The following is an 18,409-nucleotide window of genomic DNA, read 5'->3' as shown; positions in this document are numbered from 1 at the left end:
TGGCCTCCTTTCTAGGTCTCTGGATTTTCCTAAGCACGGTCTGAAGAACTTGTAGGGCCACGCCTACCTTCTAAAGTATAAGTCTCCTAAGAAAGTAGTTCGAGGTAAGTACTTCGTGTTGGAACAAATCACAAATATTAGGTAATTTGTATTTTTCCTAACAGTGCTTACCTCGAACTACTTTTGGGTAATGGCCCACCCTGCCTTCCCCAAGTGTCCCCTGGTATCCTTAGAGACTTTGGCTGTCAAGAACTTACTGGAGGTCGAGACCTGAGCAGGCATGCTCTCTGACCCGGGGTTAGCCTCAGGGCGCGTTTCACTCCGCCTGAGGTTACCCCTCATAGAAAATGGGTTTAGGGTAAACTACACAAAACTCTGGTCGGATGGGAGGAGATCCCAGATACTCTTAAAGTAGTTCTAGGTAAGTACTGTTAAGGAAAAATACAAATTACCTAAAATTTGTGATTTTTGGCTTGAGGAAAGATTTGACTAGCATTTGAGCATTTATGGATTATGTGTTAATAACTAGTAGAATTTTTGGAATACAGGTATTGGAAGATGTACATGTGTTTAGGGGTATGGCTAATGGTATGTCTGATCAATTTTTGGTCGAAGGAAAATTAGTTGTAACAAAAAAGTGGGGCTATGTAAAAGGGAGGTAGTGAAGGTTGAAGAGTTAATATAACTAGAGGTAAAAACCAAATATCAAGAAAGGTTGGAAATGGCATATGTCTGTGAAAATGAGAGAAATTGGTAATTTAGAGGAGTGGAAGTTGGTAAAAGAAAATTTTGTTGGGTTTGCAAGTGGTGTGTGGCAAGAGGATTGTTGGAGGCAGCATGAGGAAGGGTAGTGAATGGTGGAAAGAAGGAGTGAAGATAAAAGTGGAAAAGAAAAAAAGAGGGAATTTAAAGAATGGCTGTAGAGAAATATAAAAGATATAGAGAGAAAAATGTAAAACCTAATGTAGCTGAGGCAAAGAAGGCAGCTGACTGGAGGTGGGTTTAGGTTTTGGTCGTTCATATGAAGGGAATAAGAAGTTTTGGAAAGAAGTGAAAAGAGTAAGAAAAGGTGGTTCAAGAATTGAAGAGAATGAAAGATGGAAATGGAAGGTTGTTAAAAGGAGAGGATGCAAGGAAAAGGTGGGCGGAATATTTTGAAAGTATACTGAATGTTGAGGATAATAGGGAGGCAGATATAAATGCTGTTGTAGGTATTGAGGTGCCATAGAGGAATGAGGAGAGCACTAGATGAAACAAGAGTAGGAAAAGCACCTGGTATGGATGGTGTGAGGACTGAGATGTTTAAAGGAAGTGGGTGTGACTGTACTAGAATGGTTGGTGAGGTGGTTTAATATGTTTTATGTTGTCAGTGGTATTAGTAGACAGGGTTTGTGCTTCTATTGTACCACTATATAAAGGTAAGAGAGATGTGCATGAGTCTTGTAATTCAAGGGGTATTAGTTTGTTGAGTGTAGACGGAAAAGTGTATGGTAGAGTACTGATCAATAGGATTAAGGATAAAACAGAGGATGCAATCATAGAAGAACAAGGTGATTTTAGAAGAGGTAGGGATATATGAATCAGATTTTCAGTTAGGCAGATATGCGAGAAATGTTTAGCAAAAGGCAGAGAGGTGTATGTTGCATTTATGGATCTGGAGAAAATGTATGATAGAGTTCATAGGGAAGCGATGTGGAATATGATGAGGTTATATGGAATTGGTGGAAGGTTGTCGCAAGCAGTGAAGAGTTTCTACAAAGATAGTAAAGAGTGTGTTAGGATAGGAAATAAAGTGAGCGAGTGGTTTCCATTGAGAGGGGCTAAGACAGGGACATGTGATGTCGCCATGGTTGTTCAATTTGTGATGGAATGGTGAGAGAGGTGAATGCTCGAGTGCTTGGTCAAGGATTAAAACTGATAGGCAAGAGTGATCATGAATGGGGGTTAAATAAATTTTGTTCCATAACTGAAATACAAACCACGCTATTTAATATGGGTAATTACTTTCGGTGTAGCTGAAATGACGTGCCATTAGAATCTTAACGAGGGTTTACTACCCCACCGCTAGCTAGAGGGGGGGGGTAAGGGAGGGTAGCTTGTTTCCCCCCCCCACACACACACACACACACACACACACACACACACACACACACCTGTGCTGAGCTCACTTTGCTCTCGGCTTGGGTGCTAGACAGACATGTCCGCTGTCACCCTCGCCTTCTCTGACAGCCATTTAACTGATCTTTTGTGTGCTTTTTCTTTGACAAAGTGTTTGTGAAGTTGGCCTCTGTGATGCGTAAGTGTCCCGGTTTACCTGACCGCCCTTGTGGAACTTATATGTCGGCGGTCGAAACAGACCCACACATCATGTGTCCTTACTGTAGGGGCCAACGGTGTGATAAGAGTGACGTATGTGGTGAGTGTAGGGAGTGGTCTACCTCCCAGTGGGAGAGGTTTTCCCGGCGCCGTAAGAAGTCCAAGCGGGATATTTCTCCTTCGAAGATTTCTTTGAAAGGAGAAAATCCCAAGGGCTCTTCTTCCGTGCCCCAAACCTCCTCCGAAACTCCCACTCGATCGGTTTCTTCTGAGAAACTGTCGAGTGGCAGGGTAGGCCGCAGTTCTGTTGACTGATCTCGGGGTTTGGGAGAGGGAGTTGCCTCACATAGCGAGGCAGCTCCTCCTCCTCCCCCGGGGGAGGATATTATTCCTGATGTCAATGTAACTAATCATGATTTGTTGCAGCTTTGGGCTTCCTTGGGGCTTGAGGGTTCACCCTCCAAGGAAGCCTTGTTTGACATGATCAAATTGGGAGCAGCTGTCAAACAATCGCCGACGTTAGCAGAGGTCGATCCTCTGTCTATCGTCGACGTTGTTGTGGCAGAGGCTTCTGATGAGTTATATCAAACCTCTGCTCCTGATGTTGCTGATGTAGCTGAAGGCTTAGTTCCCCCCTCCGAACATCCTTCGAGGGAGGAACTACAGTGATACCTCGGTACTCGACCATAATCCGTTCGAGATCCGTGTTCGACCTCCGATTTGTTCGAGTACCGAATTTTTTTTCCCCATAAGAAATAATGGTATATATTCTATTCCGTTCCCAAGCACTCGAACAGGCCCAAAATATTAATAAAACGTGTACCTAAACAACAATAATTATCTAAATGTGTATGAAATTGGTCAGAAAATCCTATAAAACAATTTTAAACCATTTACTGTACTAAAATAAAACAATTTTAAACCATTTTCTGTACTGTAGTGAACATACCTTTGAGCAGCGGTTCGATGGCATACAGGGATGGATGTGGAGAGGATGGAAGGGGGAGGTTACTGCTTGGAAGGAGAGTCCCCTTCCATGATGTGGCGGGGTAGTTCTCCTTCAGGAGTTGTTTCTCTCTCCAATGAAAGGGTGGGCAGATCTATTTCAGGGGTTTCTTCTCTTCTTTGTCTCTTCTTTGGAGGAGAAACAGGCTTTGATGTAGCAGCTTTCTTTTCTTTTGTGAAAAACTGGTCTATTGTTAATTGTTTCTTCCTCCTCTGCAGTATTCTTCGAAAATGATACATGACACTATCATTAAACATATGCACTGCCCGGTTTGCTACTGCAATTTCTGGGTGGTATTTTTCAGCAAAAGCCTGCACATCTGCCCACTTGGAACAAATTTCATTGATGAGAGAACTTGGAACATCCTCCCTTACCTCATCCTCTTCTGAAGATTCCTGCTCCACAATCAGATCCTGCTGCTGTTGTTGTTGCAGGTGCAACAATTCCTCCACAGTCAACTCGGTAGAATGGCTTTCTACAAGCTCATCAATATCATCCTTGTCGACCTCAAGCCCCAAACTCCTGCCCATGACAACAATTTCCTCAACGACATCAGTGTCATCAGAAATTACAGGGGTAGCAGTGCTTGGACCCGCCTCTGGTTGGAAACCTTCAAACTCCCTCTCTGTGACACATGATGGCCACAGCTTACGCCAGGCAGAGTTCAATGTCCTATAGGTCACACCTCGCCAAGCTTGGTCAATCATGTTAACAGAGTTGAGGATGCTGAAGTGTTCCTTCCAGAATTCCTTTAGGGTCAACTTCGTGTCACTGGTCACTTCAAAACACTTTCTGAAAAGGGCCTTGGTATAGAGTTTTTTGAAGTTTGAAATGACCTGTTGGTCCATGGGCTGGAGTATGGGAGTAGTATTGGGGGGCAAGAATTTGATTTTGATAAAGCTGTATTCTTCTTTCAAGTCATCCTCGAGACCTGGAGGATGTGCAGGAGCATTGTCCATAACCAGAAGACATTTCATTGGCAAGCTCTTTTCAATGAGGTAAGCCTTAACCTGGGGGGCAAACACTTCGTTTATCCACTCAGTAAAGAATTGTCTTGTGACCCAAGATTTAGTGTTCGAGCGCCACATAACTGGTAGTGCACTTTTACAAATATTATTTCGTTTGAACACCCGGGGGTTGTCCGAGTGGTACACTAACAAGGGTTTGATCTTGCAATCGCCACTTGCATTTGCACACAGCAACAATGTTAGCCTATCTTTCATTGGCTTGTGACCTGGCATCTTCGTCTCGTCCTTGGTAATGTACGTATTGGCTGGCATTTTCTTCCAAAATAACCCAGTCTCATCACAATTAAAGACTTGTTGTGCGATCAAATTTTGTTCATTTATGTACCGATCGAATTCCCCCACGTATTTATCGGCTGCAATTTGATCCGAACTAGCTGCCTCCCCATGCCTAGTAACACGATGAATACCTGTTCTATTACGAAACTTTTCAAACCAACCCCTGCTCGCTTTAAATGTAAATGAATCACTTTCACTGGTACTCGGACTTTTCTTCACTAATTCTTCATAGATATGCAACGCTTTTTCACAAATGAACGCTTCACTAACACTTTCCCCGGCCAACTGTTTTTCTTTAATAAATATTAAAAGCAACTTTTCCATCTCCTCAATCACTTGTGGCCTTTGCTTAGTTACCGCCGTAACTCCCGTTGCAACATTCGCCTTCTTAATCATTTCTTTATGCTTTAAAAACGTAGAAATGGTCGACTTCGCCATTCCGTATTCTACCGCTAAATCGGACACTCGTACACCATTCTCATATTTCGCTATAATTTCCTTCTTCAACTCGATCGTTGTTCGCACTGTTTTCCTCTTCTCCTTCCCCTTAACACTCATTACTTTCTTGGGACTCATTATGAAAGCTAAAAAAGCAATTAAAAGCACTGAAAATCACTAAATCACAACGAATGCTGATCGCGCGTTGTCTGAGTGACGCTCTCGAGAGAACTGATGCTTCCCGAACAAGCGAGAGTGGCCGAGATGGCGCGATCATCACAAAGCCCATGCGGTCGTCACGTGTTCGGCTGGTCGAGTACCGAATTTTTGGTCGAGCACCGCAGCAAAAATTTCTCGAAAATTTTGGTCGAACTCCGAATTGTTCGAGTATAGAGTCGTTCGACTACCGAGGTATCACTGTAAGTCCAACGGTCTCTCCTGCAGGTGATTCTCTCCCTCGGGGGAGTTCACTGACAGAGACTCCTCTTCGGAGGACTGCTGGTCAGTCTGCTGACCCCACGGCCCCCTGAGGGCGTATAAGGCATAAAGCCTGCCTTCCTCTTCGCCGTAGAGGACTTCTTTCGCCTCACAAGGGTGTTAGGAGGTGCCTCTTCGGCTCGTCATCCCCGCAGTCTGCCGCAGAGGAACCTTGTCGTCATTCACCGACCCTGCCAGCTACATCCCTGGACCTCTCCGCAGATCGTTCATGATCTCCTTCGGTGAAAGGTCGTCCTTACAAAGCACACGCCGACCTTCCACTCGCCAGACCTGCTGACCTGCCGTCACCGTTCCTGGCCGCTGATGCACTGTGGGTGCCTACAAACCCTGTTTTCAAACGGGCATCGGTCCCTTCGGGCCACAAGGGACTTTCTCACATTGTGACCAAGTCCCTTACGCGCCATCATTCTCCTGCGCGCAAGCGCTCACCAGCTCCAGATCTTGTTAGAGCGCGCCAGCGCTCTCCTGCACGCCAGCGCTCACCTGCGCGTCAGAGCTAACCTGTGCGCCAACGCTCTCCTGCCCGCCAGCGCGCCCTCATCCTTATGCGCGCCATGCGCGTCCACAATCTCCTGCTCGCCTGCGCGCTAGCGCTCTCCTACGTGCCAGCACTCGCCTGGGCGCCAATGATCTCCTGCACGTCCACGATCTTCAGATCTGGGCGTAAAGGGGAAGATAATCTCTTCGCCTGCTCGCCAGCGTGCCATCCTTCACCTACGCGCCATCGCCCGCAGTCTCTGATGTTTACCCTCAATATTTCCCCTGCGCGCACGCCCAACGTTATCGCCCTCACGGGCTCAGCGTGATCCTGTGCACGCGCGAACGATCGCCTTCGCGCGTGCGAGCGCTTATCCAGCTTGCTGCGCGTTTTCTGCTGTCACCAGAACGCGCGCCATCGATCGCCCACGCGCCCTTGCCAACGTTCGGCCTTGTGCCCACGCGCGTCCTCGCCTACATGTGCCTGCGCGACCAATCGCCTGAGCGCGATTTAGGTAAAATCCCACCGCTCGAGTGCCAGCGCGATCCCATGCGCGAGGCTGCAGGACGACGCACAGCCAGGTCATCGTCATCGCTCCGAGAAGAGCCTTTGGGGACAGGAGATTTCGCTGCTCTCCAAGCTTACCTCCTCCAGCCGGTCCAGCGCCGGCAACAAACTCCTCCCGCCTCCTCGTGTCCATCAGAGGAGGTACTTCGACATCATGGAGGAGACTTGTTTAGCTCTTCCTTTGCATCACTCCTTGGAAGAGCTTACCAGGGGAGTCCCTCTAGAGAGACTCTCCACCCGGCAAGTGTCTTTCTCGGCTACGGAGATCCTCAGCCAGGAGAAGGTGGCGAAGTTTGCCATGCAGGCAACTTCGTGGCTGGACATCTGGCTAGGGTCTCTGGGCATCCTGTTACTATCTGAGGACTTGTCCAAGGAGAGTACCAGGAGGGCCATGGAGACCTTTCTACTCTCAGGCACTCGTACCATTGAGTTTCTAGCCCACCAAGTCTCGAACTTGTGGGCTAACACCATCTTGAAGCGTCGAGATGCGGTGTCTGAAAGATTCTACCAGAAAGTCCCCAGCACCAAGATCAGCAGGCTCAGACATTCTTCCATCTTGGGGAGAAATCTGTTTGAGCCTAAGGACGTGGAGCAGGCAGCTGAGAGGTGGAGGAAGTCCAACCAGGACTCACTCCTACATAGGGCTTTAACATCTAAGCCCTATAAACCTCCAGCAACCCAGCAACCATGCCCTACCCAGACTACGAAATCGGCAACGGCAGCGAAGATAACGGTGTCAAAGCCCTTTTCCTGCCAAGAACAAGAAAGGCAAAAAGTCCTCCAGGGGAGGGAAAAATCTTAGAAGGAGTGGCCGAGGCCGCAAACGCTAGGATTGGCAGTCCCCCTGCATGTCCACCAGTGGGGGGATGCCTACAAAGTTGCGCAAACAGGTGGCAGCAACTCGGTGCCGATTCCTGGACGATTTCCGTAATCAGTCAAGGATATCGCGTCCCGTTAATAACATCTCTACCTCCCCTGACAGTGAATCCAGGGTCGTTGAGCTTCCTTGCTATGGGATCGGCAAGGGGGCAAGCCCTTCGGGCAGAAGTCGAGACCATGTTGAAGAAGGGCGCTCTCCAAGAGGTCGTCGACGGGTCCCCAGGCTTCTTCAGTCGACTCTTTCTTGTAAAGAAGGGATCTGGAGGCTGGAGACCAGTCATCGACCTCTCAGCTCTGAACAGGTTTGTCAAGCAGACCCCGTTCAGCACGGAGACGGCAGACACGGTCAGACTTGCAGTGAGACTGCAAGACTTCATGTGTACACTGGATCTGAAGGACGCGTACTTCCAGATCCCAGTCCATCCATCTTCAAGGAAGTACTTAAGATTCAGCCTAGACAACAAGATCTACCAGTTCAAGGTGCTGTGTTTCGGTCTCTCCACAGCACCTCAGGTATTTACCAGAGTGTACACCCTGATTTCTTCGTGGGCACACAGGATCGGCATCCGTCTCTTCCGTTATCTGGACGACTGGCTGATCCTGGCAGACTCGGAGTCGACCCTTCTTCGACACCGAGACAAGCTTCTGGGAATTTGCCAAGATCTAGGGATCATGGTAAATCTCGAGAAGTCCTCTCTGCTTCCAACTCAACGACTGGTATATTTAGGCATGATCTTGGACACCAATCTCCACAAAGCCTTCCCATCAGACGATAGGATAGCAAGGCTGAGGAGGGTCGCGAGTCCTTTCCTCAGACGAGAAGAACTCCCAGCCCTATCGTGGTTACGTCTCCTCGGTCACCTCTCATCCCTTGCCTGTCTAGTTCCCAACGGTCTCCTCAGAATGAGATCTCGGCATTGGCGACTCAAGTTCCGGTGGAATCAAGGACACGATTCCCCGGATGTCATGATCCCGATGGGTCCTGCGGAACGGACGGATCTTCAGTGGTGGGTGACAGACGAGAACCTACGAAAGGGAGTGGATCTTCTCGTCCTCCCCCCGGATTTGATGCTGTTTTCAGACGCTTCAAAGAAAGGGTTGGGGGCCCATGTTCTGCACCACAAGACCTCAGGCCTGTGGTTAGAATCAGAAAAGTGCCTCCATATAAATCTGCTAGAAATGAAGGCCGTATTCCTGGCCCTTCAACAGTTCCAACAATACCTGGCGGGTCACTCTGTGGTGGTGATGAGCGACAACACCACAGTAGTGGCTTACATCAACAAGCAGGGAGGTATCTTTTCAGAGCAGCTGTCCCGTCTCACAGTAGAGACACTGAGATGGACCAAAGTCCACTCGATTCCACTATCGGCTCGCTTCATTCCAGGCAAGAGGAATGTGCTCGCTGACAATCTAAGCAGAGCGTCTCAGTGGTCTTTGGATCATCTAGTAGCCAACAAAGTCCTGACTTTGTGGGGTTCCCCGACTGTGGATCTGTTCGCTACAGCGCTGTACTACTCCCCAGTCCCGGATCCCAAGGCACTCTGGCAAGATGCTTTCCAACAACGGTGGGACAACATCGACATATACGCCTTTCCCCTGTACTGTCTGATGAGGAGGGTACTCAACAAGACCAGAATATCGGTAAATCTCTCGATGACCCTGATAGGTCCGCTATGGCACCACGTGGAATGGTTTCCGGACCTTCTGCAACTCCTAATGGAACTTCCGAGAGAACTCCCTCCACGACACGAGCTACTCAAACAACCACACGCCAACATCTTTCACAAAGCCGTAGCTTCGCTTTGACTTCACGCCTGGAGACTATCCAACATCTCCTCACAGAGAGAGGATTTTCGCAACAAGTTGCGTACAGGATGTCTGGACACCTGCGAAGATCATCCGCAGGGGTTTACCAGGCAAAGTGTAGAGTTTTCTGTGGTTGATGTCGTGGAAGGGGTATCTCTCCACTTGATGCCACTATTCCAGAAATAGTGGAGTTCTTCTTGTATTTGCGAGAAGAAATGCGCCTTTCAGTCTCGGCAGTGAAAGGCTATCGCTCAGCCTTAATTCTAGCCTTCAGGCTCAAAGGAATGGACATTTCTTCGCTGGAACTTTCCCGACTCATACGAAGTTATGAACTTACTTGCCCTCAGTCGGAAGTGAAACCTCCTCCATGGAACGTGGTTCGAGTTCTCAGGTCTCCTAAGAGACCTCCCTACGAACCATTACGCCAGGCTTCAGATCGCCACCTGACTTGGAAGACGGTGTTCCTACTAGCTTTGGCCTCGGCCAAGCGAGTCGGTGAACTTCATGGTCTCTCGTATGACATCGCCCATTCAAGGGGATGGTGGGAGGTAACGTTCAGATTCGTCCCTGAGTTTGTTGCTGAGACTCAGAATCCTGGAGTGCCGGACCCTAGGTTCGACTCTTTCCAGGTTTCGAGTCTTCGTTCTGTAACAGATGACCCAGACCATCTCCTACTGTGCCCAGTAAGGAGTCTGAGGCTATATCCCTATATCGTAAAAGAACGGCTGCAGTTCGTCCCCAAGTGCAGGCATTGTTTGTGAGCACTGGGAGGACAGAGAATAGGGTTACCAAGAATACCATCTCGGCATGGATTCGGAAGGTAATCCATGTATCCCTGAATCCTGACCCTCCTCCGTAACGTCGCCCTAGAGCACATGATGTCAGGGGCGTAGCTACGTCCCTGGCCTTCAAAAAAAACTTCTCGGTGACGCAGGTTCTACAAGCAGGGGTGTGGAAGCGTCAGACAACCTTCCCACCCCACTACCTGCAAGAGGTGACCCACAGGAGGCTCGATACGTTCTCTATCGGCCCTGTGGTGGCTGCACAACAGCTGGTTTAAACCTCAGGCTCCTTAATGGACAAGTAGCAGAAGGTTGAGGGCATTGTTACCCGGTCTTAGTCCGCATGAATGAAAAGGTATGTCTAGCCCTTATTCTTTTCTTCATCCTCCCCTCTCTTGGGGAAAGCAGCATCCTGGGTTCTCTCCACAGCTGGCCTCAAACCACTGTGGGTAAACCATGTTTCTTTGTGTTCCTAGTATTAAGCTAATACTGTCACGTCACCATCCCCTGACGAGGTGGTATTGGGAGAGTCCTAGCCTAAGTTTCCATCTAAAGGACTTCAGGTCAACTTCCTTGGACGAGTCGCTCTTTAAACCTTCACACACAACTTATGTAGACCGCAACCCTTGCATAGCAAGGTGCTAGGGAGGTGCAGGGACTCCTTATTGTTGAGTGTTGACACACTCAGATACTGAGTCCCCGGGCAAAGCCAAAAGCCAGTACAGGCCGGGACTCACCACCCTTCCTAAGGGTTGAGTCACCCATATTAAATAGCGTGGTTTGTATTTCAGTTACTGAACAAATGACAAATTCGTAGGTAATTTGTATTTTTTCTAACTATACAAACCTTAGCTATTTAATCATACTTGCCCGCCAGCCCTATCCCCCGTGAAGTCCTACCTCTAAGCAAAGTGAGCTCAGCACAGGTGTGTGTGAGAAGGGGGATGTTTGTTAGCAAACCCCCCCCCCCTCCCCCTGCTAACTAGCGGTGGGGTAGTAAACCCTTGTTAAAATTCTAATGGCTCGTCATTTCAGCTATGCCGAAAGTAATTACCCATATTAAATAGCTAAGGTTTGTATAGTTAGGAAAATACAAATTACCTACGATTTTGTCATGTTGTTTGCGGATGGTACTGTACTGGTTGCAGACTGGGAAGAGAAAATTTGTCAATTAGTGACAGAGTTTGAAAGGGAATTTGACAGTTAATGTTGGATAAGAGTAAGGTTATGAGATGCACGAGACGGGAGGGTGGTGCGAGGTTGAATGTCATTTTGAATGGAGACTTACTTTAGGAAGTAGATCAGTTTAAGTACTTGGGATCTTTTGTTGCAGCAAATGATGGAGTGAAAGCAGATGTACGTCAGTGAGTGAATGAAGGATGTAAAGTGTTGAGGGCAGTGAAGGGAGTGGTAGAGAATAGAGGGTTAAGCATGAATGTAAAGAGTGTTCTGTATGAGAAAGTGATTGTACCAACTGTGATGTATGGATCGGGGTTGTGGGGAATGAAAGTGATGGAGAAACAGAAATTGAATATGTTTGAGATGAAGTGCCTGAGGAGTATGGCTGGTGTATCTCGACTAGATAGGGTTAGGAACGAAGTAGTGAGGGTGAAAACGGGTGAAAGAAACTATTTAGCAGCTAGAGTGGATATGAATATGTTGAGGTGGTTTGAGAGAGTGGAAAATGGCTGTCTGCTAAAGAAGGTGATGAATGCAAGAATTGATGGGAGAAGTACAAGAGTAAGGCCAAGGTTTGGGTGGAGTGAAGAAAGCTCTAGGTGACAGGAGGATAGATGTGAGAAAGGCTAGAGAGCTTGCTAGAAATATGAATGAATAGCGAACGTTTGTGACGTAGTTCTGGTAGGCCCTGCTGCTTCCTCCGGTCGCCTTAGTGACCGCAGAGGTACCAGCAGTAGAGGATTCAGTGTATGAAACTTAATTTGTGGTGGATAACGAGGGAGGGTGGGCTGTGGCACCTTACCAGTACCAGCCAAACTCGGCTGAATCCCTCGTCAGGCTGGGAGGATCGAAGAGAGGAAAGGTCCCCTTTGGTTCCTTTGTTTGATGTCAGCTACCCCCCAAAATTGGGTGAAATGCCTGGGTAAATAAAAAAGATAGATAGAGTAACCTTGTATTGTAATACTCTTTTATATGAAGTAATCCTAAAATAAACCTCTGTTATTTTACTATATTTAAAGGAAACTGCAGAAGAAACTCTAGTCAAAGAAGAAATTGTGGAAACTGTAGATGAAACTCCTAATGAAGATCCTGGAGCAGAATACAGTTCCCATACGGGTGGTGATACTTCTACAGGAGGCGAGGAGCATGGTAGTAAATTTATTCATCAGTTAGAGCCTATTAAAGCGCAGCCTCTGCATGAGGCTGTCGTTGAGGCATTAGCAGGCCCCTCTGGAATGCAAGGGGTAAGATATTTTTATCGCTAATATAGTGATTTACATGATTGTTTCTTATTTGGTTTATTAATAAATTCAAATTATTTTGACTTTATTCCCAATTTTATGCTTTTTATAGTTTATTGGGGGATTCATGGGGTGATAGCAATTTACTGCTGGCTGATTGCCTGCCCAACATAAGTGAAGTAAAAATAGAGTATAGTTAATAAAATCGCATAATTTTTAAACATATAACTTACCTGGTAGTTATATATATAGCTTACGTCCCTGACGTCACGGCAGAAAATTCAAAACTCGCGCCAATCGCCGATTGGATAGCCAGGTGTACCACCTGCGCGCCCTCCAGTAAGGTACCTGGAACCATTCCATGATTCCTCAGATCAGCGGCATCGTTGGATATTCTACTCGCTATTTACCTGATTTATTGCAGTTTACTTTGGTGATGTACAATAATTTGGTTTTGACTCTCGCTTGTTTGGATTTTCTTTTGGATATTCTTGAATACTTTTGGATTTTGATATTTTGACCCTTGCTTGTTGATTTCTATTACAAATATTCAAAATGGCCACCCCCCTTTAACTTTTAGAATGTGTGTGAGTGGGTGTAAGACCCGGTTGGCTAAGGCCTCTCTTGATCCCCGTTCGCTCTGCGTTGAATGCAGAGGTAAAGTATGCGAGTTGGGTGATCGTTGTGACGAATGCATTCTTTTATCTGAGAGTGAGTGGCTAGAGTTTGACCGCTATACGCGTAAACTAGAAAGAGATAGGTTGAGACGAAGTTCTTCTCGTTCTTCCAGAGACTTTCCCTCTTTCCGTGTCACCGAACCTAATCCTTCCCCTGTAGTGGTAGTATCTGATCCCTCTATTGTTACTGCTAATGAGCGTACACTTAAGGATATGATGGTGGCTATTCAAGCTCTGGGTGCAAAGGTTGAAACGCTCACGGCGGACAGAACGCAATTAATGTCTGATGTGAAGCAGTTAAAATGTGACAGTGCTAGAAGTGCAGTGAATTTATTTAGTGCAGTGGAGGGTGCTCCTGCTTGGGCCTGTCGTTCTCCTAGTCTTAGACCTCTTCCAAGCTCCCTGATCCCTGGGAGAAGGAATGTCGAACGACGAAAGGAAACGAGAGGCTTTAGCTCCCGAGCAGACGTCCCCTCGAGCGTACCTGTTGACGTTTCACAGGACGTTCGCCCTGTGAAAGGTGAGGTTAAGGTGGTTTCATCATCCTCGGATGACGCTTTACTTAAAAGATGCGGGCGTCAAGCTTCTAGACCTCTTAAGAGGAAAATGGATAAAGTCAACCAGCGTCCTACCATAACACCGCAAGCTCCTGGTTGTAGCCATTGGAGCAGTCCAGAGCAGTTTCCTTCTTCTGTTGAGAGCTCGCCTGCTAAGCGTCCTGCAAGGATGTCTGATTCTGTCAAGAATCTTTCAGTTGCTGGTCAGTTGTCTGGACTGAGCATGACCTCGGTTCATGCTCCCCCTCTGCCGTCAGACTGGTTATCGCCCTCTGGACGCTCTGAGCGTTCTGTGAGCTGAGTGGAGAGCGATCTTGTGATAGACGTGACGTACCCTGTATCACAACGAGTTGATCCGAACTTAAATGTGCTACAAGAGATGCAACAGAGGCTCTCTTCATTCATGCAGAGTTACCAAGCTACAGACAATAAAAGAGTAGCAGGCCTGGATCCTGAACGTCAGAAAGCTTCTCTTCTGGACGCCAAGCGGCGTAAGGTTGTTATTCAAGAGGTTCTTGACGACGAAAGTCTGTGCCTCCCCCCCATTAAATGTCATGATACTGTTTCTCATAAGGAAAGTTGACATAATCTTGATCCCAAACGTCAGGCAACCAAACGTGACGCCAGGCGTCAAGCAGCCAGACGTGACATTGAGCGTCAAGCGACCAAACGTGACGTTGAGTGTCCAACAGAACGAGGCGCCGAGCGTCCTCCTAAACGTGGTGTTGAACGTCCTATAGGACGTGATCTCGAACGTCCAGCAAAACGTAATGTCGAGTGTACAGCCATACGTGACGTCGAGCGTCCTACAGAGCGAGGCGCCGAGCGTCCTCCTAGACGTGGCATTGATCGTCCTTCAGGACGTGATCTTGAGCGTCCAGCTAAGCGTGACGTCGAGTGTCCAGCTAAGCGCAACGTCGAGTGTCCAGCTAGACGTGACGTCAAGCATCCTACAGAGCGAGGCGTCGAGCGTCCTACTAGACGTGACGTTGAACGTCCTACAGGACGTGATCTCGAGCGTCCAGCAAAACGTGACATCGAGCGTCCAGCTAGACAGAACGTCGAGCGTCCAGCTAGATAGAACGTCGAGCGTCCGGCAAGATGCGACGTCGAGCGGCAAGCAGCCAGACAGGACGTCGAGTGTCAAGCGGTACACGGCGTCAAGCGTCAGACAGTACGCGACGTCGAGTGTTATTCAGAACGTGACACCGAGCGTCGAACATCTTTTTGTGTTGCCGGTAGTCAAGAAGTGAAGCATGACTTTGAGGATGAGAGCCTCGGACTGCGTGATGACACTAGTCATATCAGATGTCGTGATCAAGAACACTTTAGTTCCAATCGCTTTGATCACGAGCATTTTACAGAGCGTCAAGCGTTAGATCAGCAAGGCGACAGACATGATGATCCCGGGTCTCTTGACGCCAGAAGTCAGGACTTTAATGAGTTGAATCATGATAAGCACAACGTCGTTACTCCCGTCGGGGCTTTTTCAGAGGAAAACATTGACGATCACCTTTCCCCTGTTGAATTGTTTGAGGAGTTATCGGAAGGAGAAGATGCTAAGTCGTTTTGTCCTTCAGTGGATCTTAAGAAACTCATGAGAGTTTTTAACGATGAGTTTCCTGAATCTTTTGTGCCCGTTGCTCCACGTTCGCCACCCTCAGAATTCACGCTTGGGAAGACGTCGAAGAAGTGTCTTTTTACCAAGATGGTCCTGTCACGGTCATCTAAAAGAGCTCTAAGGATGATGGGAGACTGGATGGAGTCCAAAAAGGACCAAGGAAAGGCGGCCTTCGCGTTTCCTCCGATGTGACTAGCATCTAGATCTAGTATCTAGTACTAGATGGGAGAAGTTCTCGGTTTGGGAGTTCCTGCCTCTGCCCAGGGAGATTTCTCAAGTCTAGTAGACGCTCCCCGTCTGTCGGCCATGAGGAAGACCAAGATTCTCTGGTCTACTTCGGAGTTAGATCATCTTCACAAAGGTGTCTTTTGAGCCTTCGAGGTTTTCAATTTCCTCGATTGGACTCTGGGAGCCTTGGGCAAGAAGGTTTCTGCCCTTAAAGAAGGTGACACTTCTAGTTTAATCCATATCATGTCCTGTATGGATAAGGCGTTACGGGACGGATCTAATGAGTTGGCAGAGCTCTTTTCAGCAGGGATCCTTAAGAAAAGAGCTCAGATGTGTTCGTTTCTGTCTCTTGGGGTTACTCCTTTTCAGAAATCAGAATTGTTATATGCTCCTCTGTCTTCCTCTCTTTTTCCACAAGAACTCATTAGAGAGATTTCATCTGCATTAACTCTAAAAGCCACCCAAGATCTAGTCTCAAAGACGGCAAGAAAGGTCCTACCAATTTCCATCTCTAGCCGCAAGCCAAAGGAAGAAACACCCTTTTGAGGGAAGACTTCTAGCAGGGGTAGCTCCAGGCCCGATGGAAGGAGACCAAAGAGGAGAGGAGAGGATTCAGAACAGGACGAAACAGAGTCTTCAGGCAGTATGAGCCAGACTACACAACTTCTGGCGAGCATGGGAGGAGAGGGGAGCAGACCTTTGGTCAGTACAACTTCTGAAGGAGGGTTACAAAATCCCATTTATAGGGAAACCTCCTTTAGTTTTAGCTCCAGTAGATCTCTCTCCCAGATACAGAGAGGAGTCAAAGAGGTAAGCTTTACAACTTCAAGTGTCTCTCTTGTAGGAGAAGGGGCCATAGAGAGGGGGTGCGGGACTTGCAATCACCAGGCTTTTACAACCGCCTGTTCCTGGTTCCCAAGAACTCGGGGGGATGGCGTCCAGTCCTGGACGTAAGTGCACTAAACACGTTTGTCCAGAAGATGAAGTTTTCTATGGAGACTTCAAAGTCAGTTCTTGCAGCAGTAAGAAGGGGCGACTGGATGGTCTCATTAAACCTCCAGGACGCTCACTTTCACATCCCCATTCATCCGAGCTTCAAGCATTATCTGAGGTTCGTATTCAAGGGGGAAGTCTTTTAATTTTGAGCTCTGTGTTTCGGCCTCAGCACCGCCCCTCAAATATTTACGAAACTTATGCTCAATGTAGCAAGGATTCTCCACTCAAGAGGCATCAGAGCCTCCCTGTATCTCGACGATTGGCTTCTCAGAACTCGCTCATACGATCACTGCCTGAAGGATCTCCAGATAACTTTGAGACTAACAGAAGAATTGGGTCTTCTTGTCAACAAGGACAAGTCTCTTCTGACACCATCACAAGAGATACTTTATTTGAGGATGGTGATTCAGAGTCAGGTTTTTTGGGCTTTTCCGTCTCCCTTAAGGACGGAGCAAGCCACCTTGAAACTGCAACCTTTCCTAAAGAAGAAGTAGTGTTCTGTGAGGAAGTGGATGAGTCTGTTGGGAACCCTCTCCTCGTTGGAACAGTTTGTCTCTCTAGGAAGGCTGAATCTTCGTCCTCTCCAATTCCACCTCAATCATCATTGGAACAAGGAGAAGGATCTAGAGACAATGTGCATTCCAATTACGGAATCCATAAGAAGTTGCCTTCAGTGGTGGAACAATCCGGACAGGTTCCAAAAAGGTTACCCCTTAGAACAGAAGAACTTCCACATCAACCAAAAGGAACTGTTAGCACTCCTGTTGGCCCTCAGAAGCTTCGAAGGGTCAGTTTTGAACAAAGTGGTGCAGGTCAAAGCCGACAGCACCACAGCATTGGCTTACATTGCTAAGCAAGGCGGGACCCACTTGATGTCCCTTTACGAAACTGCAAGGAATCTCCTCTTCTGGGCAAAGGAAAGGAATGTAATCCTGAGTACAAGGTTCATTCAAGGGGAGAAGAACATGATGGCAGACAGCCTCAGCAGGAGAGGTCAAGTTCTGTCCACAGAATGGACACTCCATCAAGAAGTCTGCAAGAATCTGTGGCGACTTTGGGGTCGCCCGTGCATAGACCTATTCGTGACCTCGAAGACAAAGATGCTAGAGACTTATTGCTCCCCAGTGCTAGATCTTGAAGCAGTTCACATAGATGCTTTCCTGTTAGATTAGACCAATCTGGACGTGTACGCTTTTCCACCGTTCAAGATCCTTTACAAAGTGTTACAAAAGTTTGTGTCACATGAAGGGACCAGAATGACTCTAGTGGCCCCCTTTTGGCCCTCAAGAGAATGGTTCACAGAGGTACTGGAATGGATGGTGGACACTACAAGGAGCTTTCCATTTAGAGTAGATTTACTCAAACAACCCCACTTGTAAAGGTACCATCAGTCTCCAAAATCTTCAGCTAACTGCCTTCAGACTATCGAAAGACTCACAAGAGCTAGAGGTTTTTTGAAGGAGGCAGCTAGAGCTATTGCAAGAGGAAGAAGGACTTCGACCATCAAGGTTTATCAATCCAAGTGGGAGATTTTTAGAGAATGGTGCAGAGTCAACTCTGTTTCCTCATCCAGTACCTCTGTAGCCCAGATTGCTGACTTCCTGTTATACCTTCGAAGGAAGCGCAATTTTTCATCCTCTACCATCAAGGGATACAGGAGTATGTTAACAGCTGTATTCAGGCACAGAAACTTAGACCTTTCGAATGATAAAGACCTACAGGAACTGCCTAAATCTTTTGATACATCAAAGCAATGGCACCAGGATTCACCAGCTTGGAATCTGGATATAGTCCTGAAGTTCCTTATGAGTGACAGGTTTGAGCCCTTGCATTCAA

General features: G+C 47.5%; 1 protein-coding gene across 11 annotated transcripts in view; it reads left to right on the top strand.

The window, feature by feature from the left end:
* The window catches only part of LOC137641570 (zinc finger and BTB domain-containing protein 24-like), a 238,865-nt gene that overhangs the window by 23,988 nt on the left and 196,468 nt on the right, over positions 1-18,409 (top strand). For all 11 annotated transcript variants that reach the window (XM_068374260.1, XM_068374259.1, XM_068374262.1 and 8 more), the window contains one exon: positions 12,273-12,497. In XM_068374260.1, coding sequence (XP_068230361.1) covers positions 12,273-12,497 — 225 coding nt within the window. The remainder of the gene's footprint in view (positions 1-12,272; positions 12,498-18,409) is intronic.

The sequence above is a fragment of the Palaemon carinicauda genome, chromosome 5 (assembly GCF_036898095.1).
Source record: "Palaemon carinicauda isolate YSFRI2023 chromosome 5, ASM3689809v2, whole genome shotgun sequence".
NCBI classification, from domain to species: Eukaryota; Metazoa; Arthropoda; class Malacostraca; order Decapoda; family Palaemonidae; genus Palaemon; species Palaemon carinicauda.
This window is presented reverse-complemented; position numbering and strand designations above follow the sequence as displayed.